The sequence below is a fragment of the Mobula birostris genome, chromosome 4, assembly GCF_030028105.1.
Source record: "Mobula birostris isolate sMobBir1 chromosome 4, sMobBir1.hap1, whole genome shotgun sequence".
NCBI classification, from domain to species: domain Eukaryota; kingdom Metazoa; phylum Chordata; class Chondrichthyes; order Myliobatiformes; family Myliobatidae; genus Mobula; species Mobula birostris.
Window position 1 is genome coordinate 40,453,902 of NC_092373.1, and position 16,543 is coordinate 40,470,444.

A 16,543-nucleotide genomic window follows, 5' to 3' on the forward strand; every position below is an offset into this window, starting at 1 on the left:
GCATCCAATCGGAGCCAGGTCATCTTTCTACTTTAAAGACTGTCAAGTTTTTTTAAAGAACCTTCCTATTATCTATTTCTGTCCTATCAAATTATGCAGCCAAACCCCCCTGTACCCTGCATTGGCATCAGCTTCTTCACAATGAAGATGTTGGCAAAATGTTTCACCCCATCTCTCCCTAAGATCTTCTCTACATGAAAGATCTCCTCTATACGTTTTTGATGAAATAAGCCTTAAGTAGTTAAAGAACAGGCTACTTAAAGTAGTTAAACTCAGTTTTTTTAATTGTCATTACTCTTAATATTGTCTTTTTTGGTACAAATAACTTTGTAATTGAGGATTACATTCTCTATTTTGGAGCAAAATTATACTATACATTTACAGATAATCCACATTTATTTAGAATACATTATTGACCCCTTTCATTGGAAGGTACTTCTGTGGAATTTTACTTTCACAAATAGTAATCTCTTTAACCACGCAAGTCTATTTGTTCTTTCACATAATCAAAGTACGTTTATTAATAAAGTGTGTAAACTATACAACCTTGAGATTCGTCTCCTTACAGGCAGCCACAAAACAAAGAAACCCAAGAGAGCTCATTAAAAGAAAAGAAGAATGTCAAACACCCAATGTGCAGAGAGAAAATAAAACAAATTGTGCTAACAATAAAAGCAAATAGCATTCAGACTTGAAGTTCACGGAAGTGAGTTGGCAATCACAGTTAGTTGCAGGCCCCAGCCTCGGCTTAGTGCAGAGATAAGTAAATCTCACAGGGCAGCAAGAATCAGAGTTTCTGATTCTACACTTGCAACACTCTGTATTTCACACAGCATTTAGTACATTTAGATAGCTATTTGAAGAAATTATAGGTAACTTGCTTTGACAGTCACAGGGTTGTTCCAGCTGTCAAAAATCTTATGATTGGTAAAAATAAAGTATATTTCCAGTAACTTACACATAATAAAGCTATCAGAAATGGCAAGAGACAGTCTCAGTCCAAAATCAAATTGCAACCAGCTGTCAGTTGTTGCAAGGATTACATTCTATAATGAGCTACATAACTAAGTCAGGCAGCATCGCTGATAACAACACATCCCTTCCCGATGACCTTGCGTGTTCTGAACATAACAGGATTGGCATGTCACCACCCACCTTGACAGCCTCCAATGCAACTGAACCCACAGCAACCACTGTGGATGCAAGATCAGTCTTCTGGAGAGTGAACCCATGGAAAGCATCTGGCCCAGATGATCTTCCTGGCCATGTCCTTAGATCTTGCGTAGATGCTGATTATTTGCAGACATTTTTAATCCCTCTGCTTCGATCTGAGGTTGCCCCTGTTTTAAGAAGACCACTATCATCGTGGTACGGAAAAACAAGGTTATACACCTTAATGACTCCTGCCCAGTGGCTCCTGCATCCACCATAATGAAGTGCTTCGAAAGGCTGGTTATGGCATGCATTCCAGCCTTCTAGACAATTAGACAACCACTTCCAGAGTGGCTTGGTAGTGTGGTGGTTAGCACAACACTTTACAGTACAGGTGACCCAGGTTCAATTCTCACCACTGTCTGTAAGGAGTATGTACGTTCTCCCCGTGACCACGTGGGTTTTCTTGGGTGCTCCGGTTTCCTCCCACAGTCCGAAGGCGTACCAGTTGGTAGGTTAACTGGTCATTGTAAGTTGTCCTGTGATTATGCCAGGGACTAAATTGGGGAATGCTGGGCAGCACAGCTTGAGGGGCCAAAGGGCCTATTCCACGATGCAGCACAATAAATAAATAGATAGATAGATAGCGTGGACTCACTGCAATCGCCTACTGCCAAAACAGGCCTACAGTAGACACCATCTCCCTGGCCCTACTCTCAGCTCTGGAGCAGGTATCTCGGTAGACCTACTGCCAAAACAGGTTGACAACAGATACCATCCCCTTGGCCCTACACTCATCTCTGCAGCAGGTGGACAATAAAGACACCTATATCAGACGATGGTTTACTGACAACCGCTCTGCCCTCAACTCTATAATTCAACCCCAAATTCCAAGACCTGGAAGTGAAAACCGCACTCTGTAACTGGATCCTTGGTTTCCTGACCAATAGACTGCAAACTGTACGGAACATCTCCACCACAATTATTCTCAAGAATGGTGCCCTACAAGATTGAATCCTGAGCCCTCTACTCTACTCTCAGCACACTCATGACTGCGTGGCTAGATTCTCCTTTAACTCTATTAGCAAGTTTACAGATGATACACCATAGTGGGCCAATCTCAAGAAGTGACAGTCAGAGTACAGGAAGGGTATAGAGAGCTTAGTGACATGGTGTCATGATAACAAACTTTCTATCAATGTCGGCAAAAAATAAAAGCTGGTCATTGACTTCAGCAAGAGGGGATTGCACATGCTCCTGTTTCCATCAAATGGTTGAGAGCTTAAAGTTCCTAGGAGTGAACATCATCAATAATATATCCTTGTCCAACCACATAGACACCAAAGGCAAGAAAGTTCACCAATGCCTCTGCATCCTCAGGAGGCTAAAGAAATGTGGCATGTCCCCGCTGACCCTTACCAATTGTTATCAAACCACCACAGAAAGCATCCCAACTGGATGCACCATGGCTTGATATGACAACTGTCCGTGACTGCAAGAAACTGCAGAGAGTTATAGATACAGCTCAGCACATTACAGAAACCAACCTCTCCTCCATACTTTCTATTATTTATTGCTGCCTCAGTAAAGCAGTCCAGCATAATCAAAGACTCCTCTCACCCCAGACATTCTTTCTTCCCCCATCGGGCAAAAGATAACAAAAGCCTGAAAGAAAGCATTAAGAGATTGAATGGTTTCCTTGTACAATCTACCTTGTTATGACCTTGCACATTACTGCCAACCCGCACTGCACTCTATCCTGCATTCTGTTATTGCTTTATCTTGATCGCTTCAATGTACGGAGCAATTAATTGATCTGCGAGAACAGAACGCAAGACAAGCTTTTCACTGTACGTACCTCGGTGCATGAGTCAATAATAAACTCATTCCAATTCAAGAGAGTGAGCTCACTTGCCTAACTTTATTGAATGATGCAACTTTGACTAAGGTGATCCCTTTAGCTCTGATTTATTGGGTGCCCCACACTGCCAACAAAAACTTAACATCAACTAGTCAAATAGCTTGGTCCAGTATTAATACCATACTACCATGCTCCATTGTTCTACTGGCTAAATTAATGCCAATGTTGTGATGAAAGATTAAACCAGATTTCCACCAACACTATATGACTATATTTGGAAAAAAGCAAGGAAATTCTCCGTTACCGTTACTTAGTCCCTTTTTATGGCATGATGTGAGAAACCAACAGAAGAAGGTACTTGCCCATGATGTGGTGAATCCACAGATCTCAGCAAAAACCTCCAAAGTTAGAGAAACTTAAAAGTTCCTGAGGGGTCTTGACCGGAAAGGGGAATTTTTAAACCCCCTCTAAAAACTGTGTCTTTGAAATTTCCTTCCTCAGAGGGCAACAGAAACTTTTGAATATAAAGGCAGAAGTTGATAGATTATTGATAAATCTGAAGTGAAAGATTACCATAGGTAAGTTTGAAATGTAGAGTTATGGTCATGATCTTATTAAATGATAAAGCAGGTTTAAGGGTTTGAATAGTTTACCCCATTTCTATTACATTTGCTTTTATGTAAAAACCAATGTTTTTAGTTTTTTTAAATTTTAATAAAAACAAAATACAGTAAACAAGAAGCAGTCTTAAAACCAATGCCTCAATGACTGGAACATCACCGAAGACGCTTACAGATTTCCACAGCTGAATGGTGGTGAGCATTCTGACAGGGTGCTTGACAGCCCGGTAAGGGGACTCCAGAATCACAAGAGTCTGCAGAGTCTGTATATTCAGCAAAGTCCATTATGGACACAACCCACTCCATCATTGAGGGTATCCTCTACAGGCAGTGCCTCAAAAAGGCAGCATCCATCACTCAGGGCCCTTAACTCACTACTACCATCAAGAAGGTAAAGGAGCATGAAAACCCACACTCAAAGATTCAGAAAGAGCTTCTCCCCAACTGCCATCAGATTTCTGAATAGTCCATGATACCTCGGCACAGCCCCAGCTAATTCTCCCCACCCCTCAAACATGTAAACGTAAGTTTGCTGGATCAAATACCGACAGCACAAAAAGATCGTTACTTATCTTTTCACCTGGTTATTTCTTCGAGCTCAGCCGGCGAGTGAACTTGGACCCGACATCAGGGAGAGACTCTTTCGCATCTCCCCGGCAGTTCTACAAGTTCACTGTCCAATGTCAGAATTGTCAGAAGTTGTAAGGCCACTGATGCAAAAGAACAATCAGTTTGATAACTATTCCAGTCAAGTCAATGGACTATTGATACAGAGAACAATCATTTTGATAACTATTCCTGTCAAGTCAATGGACTATTGATACAGAGAACAATCAGTTTGATAACTATTCCCGTCAAGTCAATGGACTACTGATACAAAAGTACAATCAATTTGTTAGACACTCCAGCCACCTTAATTAAAGAAAAGGAAATGTCCTACCTGGTTTGCTGGAGCCACAACTTAATTACAAAGATAAGAACATCTGTCAAATTTGTGCTTTAATTAAGAAAGGAATGTTCTGTCTAATTTCCATCAGGTACTGCTTTTTGTCAAAATCAAAAGGTGTGAAAAGCCCAGAGACATCTATGTGGATCTAGGCAAACTTTAGAACCATAGAACCATAGAAAACTACAGCACAGAAACAGGCCCTTTGGCCCTTCTTGGCTGTGCTGAACCATTTTCTGCCTAGTCCCACTGACATACACATGGACCATATCCCTCCATACACCTCCCATCCATGTATCTGTCCAATTTATTCTTAAATGTTAAAAAAGAACCCGCATTTACCACCTCATCTGGCAGCTCATTCCATACTCCCACCACTCTCTGTGTGAAGAAGCCCCCCCTAATGTTCCTTTTAAACTTTTCCTCCCTCACCCTTAACCCATGTCCTCTGGTTTCTTTCTCCCCTTGCCTCAGTGGAAAAAGTCTGCTTGCATTCACTCTATCTATACCCATCATAATTTTATATACCTCTATCAAATCTCCCCCCATTCTTCTACGCTCCAGGGAATAAAGTCCTAACCTATTCAATCTTTCTCTGTAACTGAGTTTCTCAAGTCCTGGCAACATCCTTGTAAACCTTCTCTGCACTCTTTCAACCTTATTTATATCCTTCCTGTAATTTGGTGACCAAAACTGAACACAATACTCCAGATTCGGCCTCACCAATGCCTTATACAACCTCTTCATAACATTCCAGCTCTTATATTCAATACTTTGATTAATAAAGGCCAATGTACCAAAAGCTCTCTTTATGACCCTATCTACCTGTGACGCCACTTTTAGGGAATTTTGTATCGGTATTCCCAGATCCCTCTGTTCTACTACACTCCTCAGTGCCTTACCATTAATTATCTTGCTCCAAAGAAGGCAGCTGTGAGACATTATTCAAACACACTGCAGTCACAGACATAGTCAGTACTGAATCCATTGTTTACAGGGATCTTGAGAATTCCCCCATTCTCTTAAACTTTAAAGTTGCAGACAAGAAAAAGGTCCACCAGGCAAGGGGGTAGTTCCAGAAACACAAGGCATTCCCTTTCCAGTATTCATTTTGTTTCACATGCTGTGGCTCGCTTTTCAACTGGAAATCAGGGTGCCACTGCCACCAAGATATTAACCATTCCCTCCTTGCCCAAGTGTGTACAATTATTTACATAATCTATCAAGATAGATAAGAACACAGAGGGAACACAAACCTGTCCCGCAGGGGTCACCCATAAATTGGTCTGAGGTTCAAGGTGGCAACCCATTTGGGACTGTAGTTTGCGCTCTCCTTCAGGGGCGTCCCCCTAGAATTTACATATTTCCCCCCATATCTGGCATACCCGTCCTTAGTTTTTAGTCTAATAAGAACTTGTTAGGCTCCCGAGGGGACCAAAAGTGTGGGGTCCAAGGCTGTCCGTTTTGCTGCTTCACCAGCCCGAGCATTACCCTTAAATATCTCATCAGATTCCCCAGTACAGTATGGGCTGCATATCTAGTAATAGCCAAAACTCGAGGTAGTTGTAGAGCGGTGAGTAAGTTGTTTACAAAGGTAGCATTACTAATGGGAGGGGGGGGCAGAGGAAGTCAGGAACCCCCAGAGTTCTGTAGTCAGGGCATAATGGGAGTCTATGTAAAAGTCTGCACTTCAATCTGTTTGAGATTTCTTTTCCAAAGGCTTTTTCATTTTAAAATTCGAAACGTTAATCAAAGAGGATTCCAGCTTAGGCTTGTACTTTTGGCTCCTCCACTGAAGCCCTCATTCAGGCCCTTTTTATTTTGTTCCAAATAGTTGTGGACTCCCTCTTCAAAGTCATCTTCATTTATGACTTGGCGTTCTTTTTTAAAGTCTGAGTACGCTGCCTGTTGCTAGGATACAGACATGAGTCAGAGCAAGTAGCTCAGCCTTCCGGGCAGAGACAGCTGCTGCAAAGGAGACTTGCTCAATTACTTCACTGTCGTCACTTATCGCATAGCCAGAACATCGTTTACCTGCTGGATCCACAAAAGAGCTTCCATCCTCATAAAACGTTGCCTCGGGCTTGAGGGGGTATTGTGGAAGGGATGGGAGAGTCTGTCCTTCTTTCACTGTGATCTCGGGGGTGGGGGTGCAGTTGGTGTGACCGACTTCATGGCCTGAAATTGCCCAGAGATGGGGTACGACGTTTTGGGTTTGGTCAATATTAAAAAAGTGTCTTACCAGATGTCCCGTCTTCACCTCTGACTCCTTCCGGTATCGGAGTTGGCCCGCGGCCAAGTCCCACCAGTCTCCCTCGGTGCTGGAGGCTTGTTTCGTCAGGGTGTAGGCAAGGAACCCTGGCTCTTTGGCTTGAACCCAGGGCAAAGACTAACGGTGGTATGGGGAACCACCAGTCCTGTCTGTCACCAAAGGAACTTCAGCCAGCAATGCACTGCCCCCTCTTCCTTTAACCTCTCCAATCACCGTGACTGGGAACTTCTGTCCTTTGAGGGGTGCATAATACTGCTTTTCCTCAGTTGAGCACACCGTAGGATCATAGCACAGAGTTACATTAGGGTCTGCCTCTGGCAGAGAGGGTTCAAACGAAGTGGAGTCCAAATTAAGTGCCCACCACTGGGCGGTCGGTTGTTCGCTAGTCCCAGGGTGATACCCTTGTCCGTGCATAGAATTTCGACTTCCAATGGACAGAGCAAGTCTCATTCTGCTGGATTACACCTCAGACTGGTGGTGACTGTAAATGAAACCTCACACTGCGTCTTCTTGGAATTTCACCTGCAGTGGCTGGGTACGTGAATATGTACGTTCCGTGCCTTCGAACCCGGAGTGATTGTAGCGTCTGATAGCTGGTATCCCTTTTCCTATACAATCATAAACGGAATTAGAATTGCAGCATCTTGCAATATTATATTGGGCTCTTCCTGAGGGGTGGAACTCACGGTAGGAAGCATCCTTCTTCCTGCTGAACATATTCACCTTTCATATTAGTTCCCTTCGGGATTGATCAGGATTCGAAAGCTGGGTCCCAGTAATATGTCAAAGCTTGTCGCATTCCATTTCGGTCATTGTCAGGCCAATCCATATTATTAGTTTTAATCCTGTTGGCTAATTTAGTTGGTAAACACTTGAGTAGTGGGGCATTAAACTGGGGGAACGGATTCCCATTATTAAAGGCTTGGTCTCCTGCGAAAGTGCCGTAGCAAGCCATAAATCGCTCCCGATTTCGGTTTAGGTTTGCATTCGAGTACTTTAGTGATATTTACAGGTTGTTGGAGAGCTTTCTCCAAGGCTTGAATAATCCGGTCTGTCTGTTCATTCTCATTATGGATTCCCGCCAGTAACTCCTGATAAGTTTGGTATCTTAATTCTGCCTTCTATTCCCGCCCCTCATCAGATGAGAAAGTCATGCAACAAAGACAAAATAAATCTTGCGGGGTCGCGTTATACATTTGTATATTACTGCGGACATACCAAGCAAACTGTGCTGGTTTTTCTTTTCTATCGGAAGCCTGATTCATGATCGTTACCATCTCTTGAGGCTTCCAGTGTGCATACAAGATTTACTGAGGGCTGTGCCTGCTCAGCTGCTCATGGACTGGGCAGCATTTGGGTAGGCAATTGTCTTTGTGGAGCCCTTAACTCTGGGGTTTTATTGGATTCTTCCTTCCCTGTCTTGGAATAATCCCCGATATTCCCTTTCTGGACCTCTGAGTATAGGGAGCTTTCCCTTCCCTGCTGCTGCTGTTTTACCTGAGCGGCTACCATATCTGAATACTGGGAGGATTGGGGTTCGGAAGCACTGGGTGCACTTGGCCTCTGGTAAGGTGGGGGATAAGGTGGGTGCCCAATCCTCATCGCGGTCACTGTCCTTAAACAGGGTCGGTATGCCAGATATGGGTTCGGGATCCCGTACTGGCCCTGGATCTTCGCGCGCGGCACTGCCAATTTTAAACCTTCCTGTCTGTCCACATCTGCTTTTGCCTGTTTACTTTGTTTCTCGTTCTCTCTTTCTTCTCCCTTCTACCCATTAGCACTCCACTCTGCCTGCAGTGTCTCCCAACTCTTGGGAGTCCCTTCTGCCATACATACCTCTATCCCTTTATCACATGCATTATTCCTCCAGCTGGCCAGTAAGGTACCATTCCATTTAGTATAGGCTCTACCTTTCCATTCTTTAATCAATAATTTCCACTTTTTACCGCAATTCTTTTCCCAAATTAAATTTACTGCTTGTTTCCCCTGGTGGCCACACTGTTTCTCTAGTTTCTTTGTTAGCGCTGCACTTAACATCCAGAGGTCCTTTTCTTATCTGGTATTCGTTCACACATAGCTGTATCAAGGGCCTGTCCAATTATTGCCCTTATCAGTTGTTCTTAATTACCAAGTCAAGTATATAGCACATTTAAAAACAACCACATTGATCAAAGTGCTGTACAAAGTAAAGCAAGTAGCCAAAATCACAAATGCACGAAACAGACAAACCAACGAAACAGACAGCTTACAGACAGAAAATACACAACACAAGGGCTTAGGCACAAGCCACTGGGTGAGAAATTTAGCCAGCCTGCCTCCCCCTTTATCAATTTCAACCGGCCATATTATCAGGAGGCAGCTGATAAGGTCAAATCCGTCAGGTAGCGATGGCCGCCTCTCCTGACCAGGGTCCCCAGTCCCGATTCTTTCCTTAGGAACAATGCAGAATACCCAATGTCACCTGCAGCCTTCAATTCTCACAAAAACTGCCAGCCTATTTTCCGTTAATACTCACAAAATCAACAACTCTCACGTACTCTGGAGATCTTTCCTCCTTTATCCTGAACTTGTCTCATTAAATTTCAACAGGCCATATTTCTGCTGCCAAGGTGAGAATTTAACGGGGCTGCCAGTCTCGTATTAATTACAAATTTCAACCAGCCATATCCTGATACCCGCAGCAATGTAAAAGAGACAACTGCTTACCTTAAATCCTGTATCCAAACGGGTCGTCCGATCCCGTCAAGGTACCAGTCCCAATGGGCGAGGGGCAAAATTGCTCGGTCCGACACGAGGAGTAGCCAGAGGTAAATTACCTCGGGGTGTCTGCCACTCAAATTGTGTTCAATCCAAGTTCCCTGTCACTTACTCAGCCCAGAGAGACGTTCCCTATGTTGGGATCCGAGTCACGGCACCAAATGTAAACATAACTTTGCTGGATCAAATAACGACAGCACAAAAAGATCGTTACTTATCTTCTCACCAGTTTATTTCTTCGAGCTCAGCTGGTGAGTGAACTTGGACCTGACATCAGGGAAAGAACCTTTCTCATCTCCTCGGCGGTTCTACAAGTTCACTGCCCGATGTCAGAATTGTCAGAAGTTATAAGGCCACCGACACAAAAGAACAATCAGTTTGATAACTATTCCGGTCAAGTAAATGGACTATTGACACAGAGAACAATTAATTTGATAACTATTCCGGTCAAGTAAATGGACTACTGATACAGAGAACAATCAGTTTGATAACTATTCCAGACAAGTCAATGGACTATTGATACAGAGAACAATCAATTTGATAACTATTCCAGACAAGTCAATGGACTATTGATACAGAGAACAATCAGTTTGATAACCATTCCAGACAAGTCAATGGACTATTGATACAGAGAACAATCAGTTTGATAACCATTCCAGACAAGTCAATGGACTATTGATACAAAAGTATACTCCAGCCACCTTAAATAAAAAGGAAATGTCTTATCTGGTTTGCTGGAGCCACAACTTAATTACAAAGATAAAAACATCCGTCAAATTTGTGCTTTAATTAAGAAAGGAATGTTCTGTCTAATTTCCATCAGGTACTGCTTTTTGTCAAAATCAAAAGGTGTGAAAAGCCCAGAGACATCTATGTGGATCTGGGCGAACTTTGGCCCTTGCCTTGCTCCAAAGAAAGCAGCTGTGAGACATTATTCAAAGACGCTGCAGTCACAGACATAGTCAGTACTTAATCCATTGTTTACAGGAATCTGAGAATCCCCCATTGCCTTAAACTTTATCAACAGGGCAAGGAAGCTTTAAGAGTATAAACTAGTGTTTGTTTCACTACCATGCACCAATGTTAACAAATGCAAACCCACCACATTGCAATGAAAATCGGAGGCAGGGACCAGTGCCCAAGAATCCTGGAGGCTTATGGTGTGGTATATAGAGAACCTGCACTACAGCACCCAGAGCCTGGGGACCCACACTGCCTAGTACTGAGGCTAATCCAAAGCCCGACATTTCAGCAACTCAGAGTCCAGCACCTGGGGAAGCTACAACTTAGACCATAAGATACAGGAGCAGAATTAGGCCACTTAGCCCATTGAGTCTGCTCTGCCATATCATCATGGCTGATTCAATTTTCTCTCTCAGCCCCAATCTCCTGTCCTCCCCCTGTATCCCTTCATGCTTTGACCAATCAAGAATCTATCAACCTCTGCCTTAAATATACATAAAGACTTGGCCTCCACAGCTGCTGTGGCAACAAATTCTAGAGATTCACCACTCTCTAGCTAAAGAAGTTCCTCCTCATCTCCATTCTAAAATGAAGCCCCACTATTCTGAGGCTGTGTTCTCGAGTCTTAGACTCGCCCATCATAGGGAACATCCTCTCCACATCCACTCTACCAAAGCCTTTCTCCATTCGATAGGTTTCAATTAGGTCACCTGTTATTCTTCTGAATTCTAGTGAATACAGGCCCAGAGCCATCAAACACTTTTCACATGACAAGTCGTTTAATCCTGGAATATTTTTGTGAACCTGCTTTGAACCCACTCCAGTTTCAGCACATCCTTTCTAAAGATAAGGTGCCCAAAATGCTCATAATACTCGAAGTGAGGCCTCACCAGTGCTTTATAAAGCTTCAACAGCACATCCTTGCTTTTATATTCTGGTCCTCCTGAAATGAATGTTGACATTGCATTTGCCTTCCTTACCACTGACTCAACCTGCAAATTAACCTTCAGGGAATCCAGCACAAGTTCTCCCAAGTTCCTCTGCATCTCAGTTTTTTGTATTTTTTCTCTCATTTTAGAAAACAGTAAACCCTTTCATTTCTTCTACCAAAGTGCATGACCATACACTTCCCAACACTGCATTACGTCTGTCACTTCTTTGCCCATTCTCCTAATCTAAGTCCTTCTGTAGCCCCTCTGTTTCCTCAAAACTACCTGCTCCTCCACCTGTCTTTGTTATCATTGCAAAATTTGCAACAAAGCCATCAATTCCATCATCCAAATCATTGATATATAGAACATTGAACATAGAATAGTACAGCACAGTACAGGCCCTTCGGCTCACAATGCTGTGCCGACCCTCAAACACTGCCTCCCATATAACCCCCCACCTTAAATTCCTCCATATACCTGTCTAGTAGTCTCTTAAACTTCACGAGTGTATCTGCCTCCACCACTGACTCATGTGGTGCATTCCACACACCAAACACTCTCAGAGTAAAAAACCTTCCTCTAATATCCCCCTTGAACTTCCCACCCCTTACCTTAAAGCCATGTCCTCTTGTATTGAGCAATGGTGCCCTGGGGAAGAGGCGCTGGCTATCTACTCTATCTATTCCTCTTATCTTGTACACCTTTATCATGTCTCCTCTCATCCTCCTTCTCTCCAAGGAGTAAAACCCTAGCTCCCTTAATCTCTGATCATAATGTATATTCTCTAAACCAGGCAGCATCCTGGTAAATCTCCTCTCTACCCTTTCCAATGCTTCCATATCCTTCCTATAGTGAGGCAACCAGAACTGGACACAGTACTCCAAGTGTGGCCTAACCAGAGTTTTATAGAGCTGCATCATTACATCGCGACTCTTAAACTCTATCCCTCGACTTATGAAAACTAACACCCCATAAGCTTTCTTAACTACCCTATCCACCTGTGAGGCAACTTTCAGGAATCTGTGGACATGTACCCCAGATCCCTCTGCTCCTCCACACTACCAAGTATTCTGCCATTTACTTTGTACTCTGCCTTGGAGTTTGTCCTTCCAAAGTGTACCACCTCACACTTCTCCGGGTTGAACTCCATCTGCCATTTCTCAGCCCACTTCTGCATCCTATCAATGTCTCTCTAAAATCTTCAACAATCCTCTACACTATCTACAACACCACCAACCTTTGTGTCGTCTGCAAACTTGCCAACCCACCCTCCTACCCCCACGTCCAGGTCGTTAATAAAAATCACGAAAAGTAGAGGTCCCAGAACAGATCCTTGCAAGACACCACTAGTCACAATCCTCCAATCTGAATGTACTCCCTTTACCATGACCGTCTGCCTTCTGCAGGCAAGCCAATTCTGAATCCACCTGGCCAAACTTCCTTGGATCCCATGCCTTCTGACTTTCTGAATAAGCCTACCGTGTGGATCCTTGTCAAACGCCTTACTAAAATCAATATAGATCACATCCACTGCGCTACCCTCATCTATATGCCTGGTCACCTCCTCAAAGAACTCAATCAGGCCTGTTAGACACGATCTGCCCTTCACAAAGCCATGCTGACTGTCCCTGACCAGACCATGATTCTCTAAATGCCCATAGATCCTATCTCTCAGAATCTTTTCCAACAGCTTTCCCACCACAGACGTAAGGCTCACTGGTCTATAATTACCCGGACTATCCCTACCACCTTTTTTGAACAAGGGGACAACACTCGCCTCCCTCCAATCCTCCGGTACCATTCCCATGGACAACGAGGACATAAAGATCCTAGCCAGAGGTTCAGCAATCTCTTCCCTCGCCTCGTGGAGCAGTCTGGGAAATATTTCATCAGGCCCCAGGGACTTATCCGTCCTAATGTATTTTAACAACTCCAACACCTCCTCTCCCTTAATATCAAGATGCTCCAGAACATCAACCTCACTCATATTGTCCCCACCATTATCAAGTTCCCTCTCATTGGTGAATACCGAAGAGAAGTATTCATTGAGGACCCTGCTCACTTCCACAGCCTCCAGGCACATCTTCCCACCTTTATCTCTAATCGGTCCTACCTTCACTCCTGTCATCCTTTTTTTCTTCACATAATTGAAGAATGCCTTGGAGTTTTCCTTTACCCTACTCGCCAAGGCCTTCTCATGCCCCCTTCTTGCTCTTCTCAGCCCCTTCTTAAGCTCCTTTCTTGCTTCCCTATATTCCTCAATAGACCCATCTGATTTTTGCTTCCTAAACCTCATGTATGCTGCCTTCTACCACCTGACTAGATTTCCCACCTCACTTGTCACCCATGGTTCCTTCACCCTACCATTCTTTATCTTCCTCACCGGAACAAATTTATCCCTAACATTCTGCAAGAGATCTCTAAACATCGACCACATGTCCATAGTACATTTCCCTGCAAAAACATCATCCCAATTCACACCCGCAAGTTCTAGCCTTATAGCCTCATAATTTGCCCTTCCCCAATTAAAAATTTTCCTGTCCTCTCTGATCTATCATTTTCCATGATAGTGCTAAAGGCCAGGGAACAGTGGTCACTGTCCCCCAGATGCTCACCCACTGAGAGATCTGTGACCTGACCTGGTTCATTACCTAGTACTAGATCTAGTATGGCATTCCCCCTAGTCGGCCTGTCCACATACTGTGACAGGAATCCATCCTGGACACAATTAACAAACTCTGCCCCATCTAAACCCTTGGAACTAATCAGGTGCCAATCAATATTAGGGAAGCTAAAGTCACCCATGATAACAACCCTGTTATTTTTGCACCTTTCCAAAATCTGCCTCCCAATCTGCTCCTCTGTATCTCTGCTGCTACCAGGGGGCCTATAGAATATCCCCAATAGAATAACTGCTCCCTTCCTGTTCCTGACTTCCACCCATACTGATTCAAAAGAGGATCCTGCTACATTACCCACCCTTTCTGTAGCTGTAATAGTATCCCCGACCAGTAATGCCAGCCCTCTTCCCCTCCCCCCCCATCCCTTTTAAAGCACTGAAATCCAGGAATATCGAGAATCCATTCCTGCCCTGGTGCCAGCCAAGCCTCTGTAATGGCCACTACATCATAATTCCATGCACGTATCCAAGCTCTCAGTTCATCACCTTTGTTCCTGATGCTTCTTGCCCTGAGGTACACACACTTCAGCCCTTCTACCTTACTGTCTTTACACCGTTTATTCTGCTTCTCTTTCCTCAAAGCCTCTCTATATGTTAGATCTGGCTTTACTCCATGCACTTCTTTCACTGCTCTATCGCTCTGGGTCCCATCCCCCTCGCAAAGTAGTTTAAACCCTCCCGAACCATGCTAGCAAACCTACCTGCAAGGATATTGCTCCCCCTCGAGTTCAGGTGCAACCCATCCAATCTGTACAGGTCCCACCTTCCCCAGAAGAGATCCCAATGATCCAAAAATCTAAAACCCTGCTCCCTGCACCAACTCCTCAGCCACACATTCAACTGCCATCTCCTCCAATTCTTACCATCACTGTCACGTAGCACTGGCAGCAGTCCTGAGAACGTCACACTTGAGGTCCTGTTCTTCAGCCTTCTGCCTAATTCCCGAAACTCACACTTCAGGACCTCATCCCTCTTCCAGCCTATGTCCTTGGTACCAACATGTATCACGACTTCTGGTTGCTTTCCCTCTCGTACCAGGATGTCGTGCACCCGGTCAGAGACATCCCGGACCCTGGCACCCGGGAGGCAACAAATCATGCGGGTGTCCTTCTCACGTCCACAAAGTCTCCTGTCTGCTCCCCTGACTATAGAGTCTCCAATGACAACCGCTCTCCTCTTCTCCATCCCACCCTTCTGCACCACAGGGTCAGCCTCAGTGCTGGAGGCCCTGCCACCGTGGCTCACACCTGGTCGGCCGTCCCCGCCAACATTATCCAGGATGGTAAACTTATTATTCAGGGGAATGGCTACAGGGGTGCTCCGCACTACCTGTCTGCTCACCTTCGCTTTCCCCTCTGACTGTCACCCAACGACCTGCTTCCGACAGCCTAGGTGTGACGTAAAAAAGATTCAGACCCAACACAGATGCCTGTGGAACACTACTAGTCACCAGCAGCTAACCAGAAAAGGCTCACTTTATTCCCATTCTTTGCCTCCTGCTAATCAACCACTGCTTTATCCATGCTAGAATATTTCCTGTAATACCATGGTCTTGTAGCTTGTTAAGCTGCCTCATGTGCGGCATCTTGTCAAAGGTCTTCTGAAAATCCAAGTACACAACATCAACTGCTTTTCCTTGGTCTATCCTGCTTGTTATTTCTTCAAAGAATTCCAGCAGATTTGTCAGGCAAGATTTTCCCTGAGGAAACCAATGCAGACTACAGCCTATTTTATCATATACCTCCAAGTACAGTACCCTGAAACCACAGCTTTAACAATTGACTCAATATCTTCCCAACCACTGCGGTCAGACTAACTGATCTATAATTTCCTTTCTTCTGCCTTGGCCCAACATCTGGGCAAGCTGTAGCCTGGCATCTAGGAAACCCATAACCACACTAGGGTGACCTGCAGCCCCGGCACCCAAGCCCATCAGAGCAACGATAAGGAAATCTGCAGCTCACACAAAATACTGGGCGACAAAACAGGACTTCATGACCTACCCAGCACCTCACTCTGGCTTCCCACCCCCTTCTCTTTATTCCACGATCCACTGTCCTCTTCTATCAAAAACAAAAGAGATTCTGTAGCTGCTGGAAATCTTGATCAACAGACACAAAATGCTGGAGGAACTCAGCAGATCAGGCAGCATCTATGGAGGGGAATAAACAGACTATGCTTCAGTTTGAGGCCCTTCGTCAAGACCGGAAAGGAAATGGGAAGAAGTTGGGAGGAGAGGAAGTAGTACAGGCCAGTAGGTGATAGGTGAAGCCAGGTGAGTGGGCTGGTGGAAGGGGGGGGAAGGGGAATGAAGTAAGAAGGTGAAAGGTGATAGGTAGAAAAGGCTGAAGAAGAAGGAA

General features: G+C 44.4%; 1 protein-coding gene across 7 annotated transcripts in view; it reads right to left on the reverse strand.

Moving 5' to 3' along the window:
* The window catches only part of mccc1 (methylcrotonyl-CoA carboxylase subunit), a 118,886-nt gene that overhangs the window by 101,004 nt on the left and 1,339 nt on the right, over positions 1–16,543 (reverse strand). For 3 of the 7 annotated variants that reach the window (XM_072255221.1, XM_072255224.1, XM_072255223.1), the window contains exon 2: positions 1,156–1,357. The exons of 1 other annotated variant lie outside the window; for it this stretch is intronic. In XM_072255221.1, the coding sequence (XP_072111322.1) occupies positions 1,156–1,241 (86 nt within the window). In that variant the 5' untranslated portion in view covers positions 1,242–1,357. Of the gene's footprint in view, positions 1–1,155; positions 1,358–9,557; positions 9,665–9,834; positions 9,904–16,543 lie in introns of those variants that run through there. 3 more of the 7 variants (XM_072255222.1, XM_072255226.1, XM_072255227.1) reach the window with 3 other exon arrangements.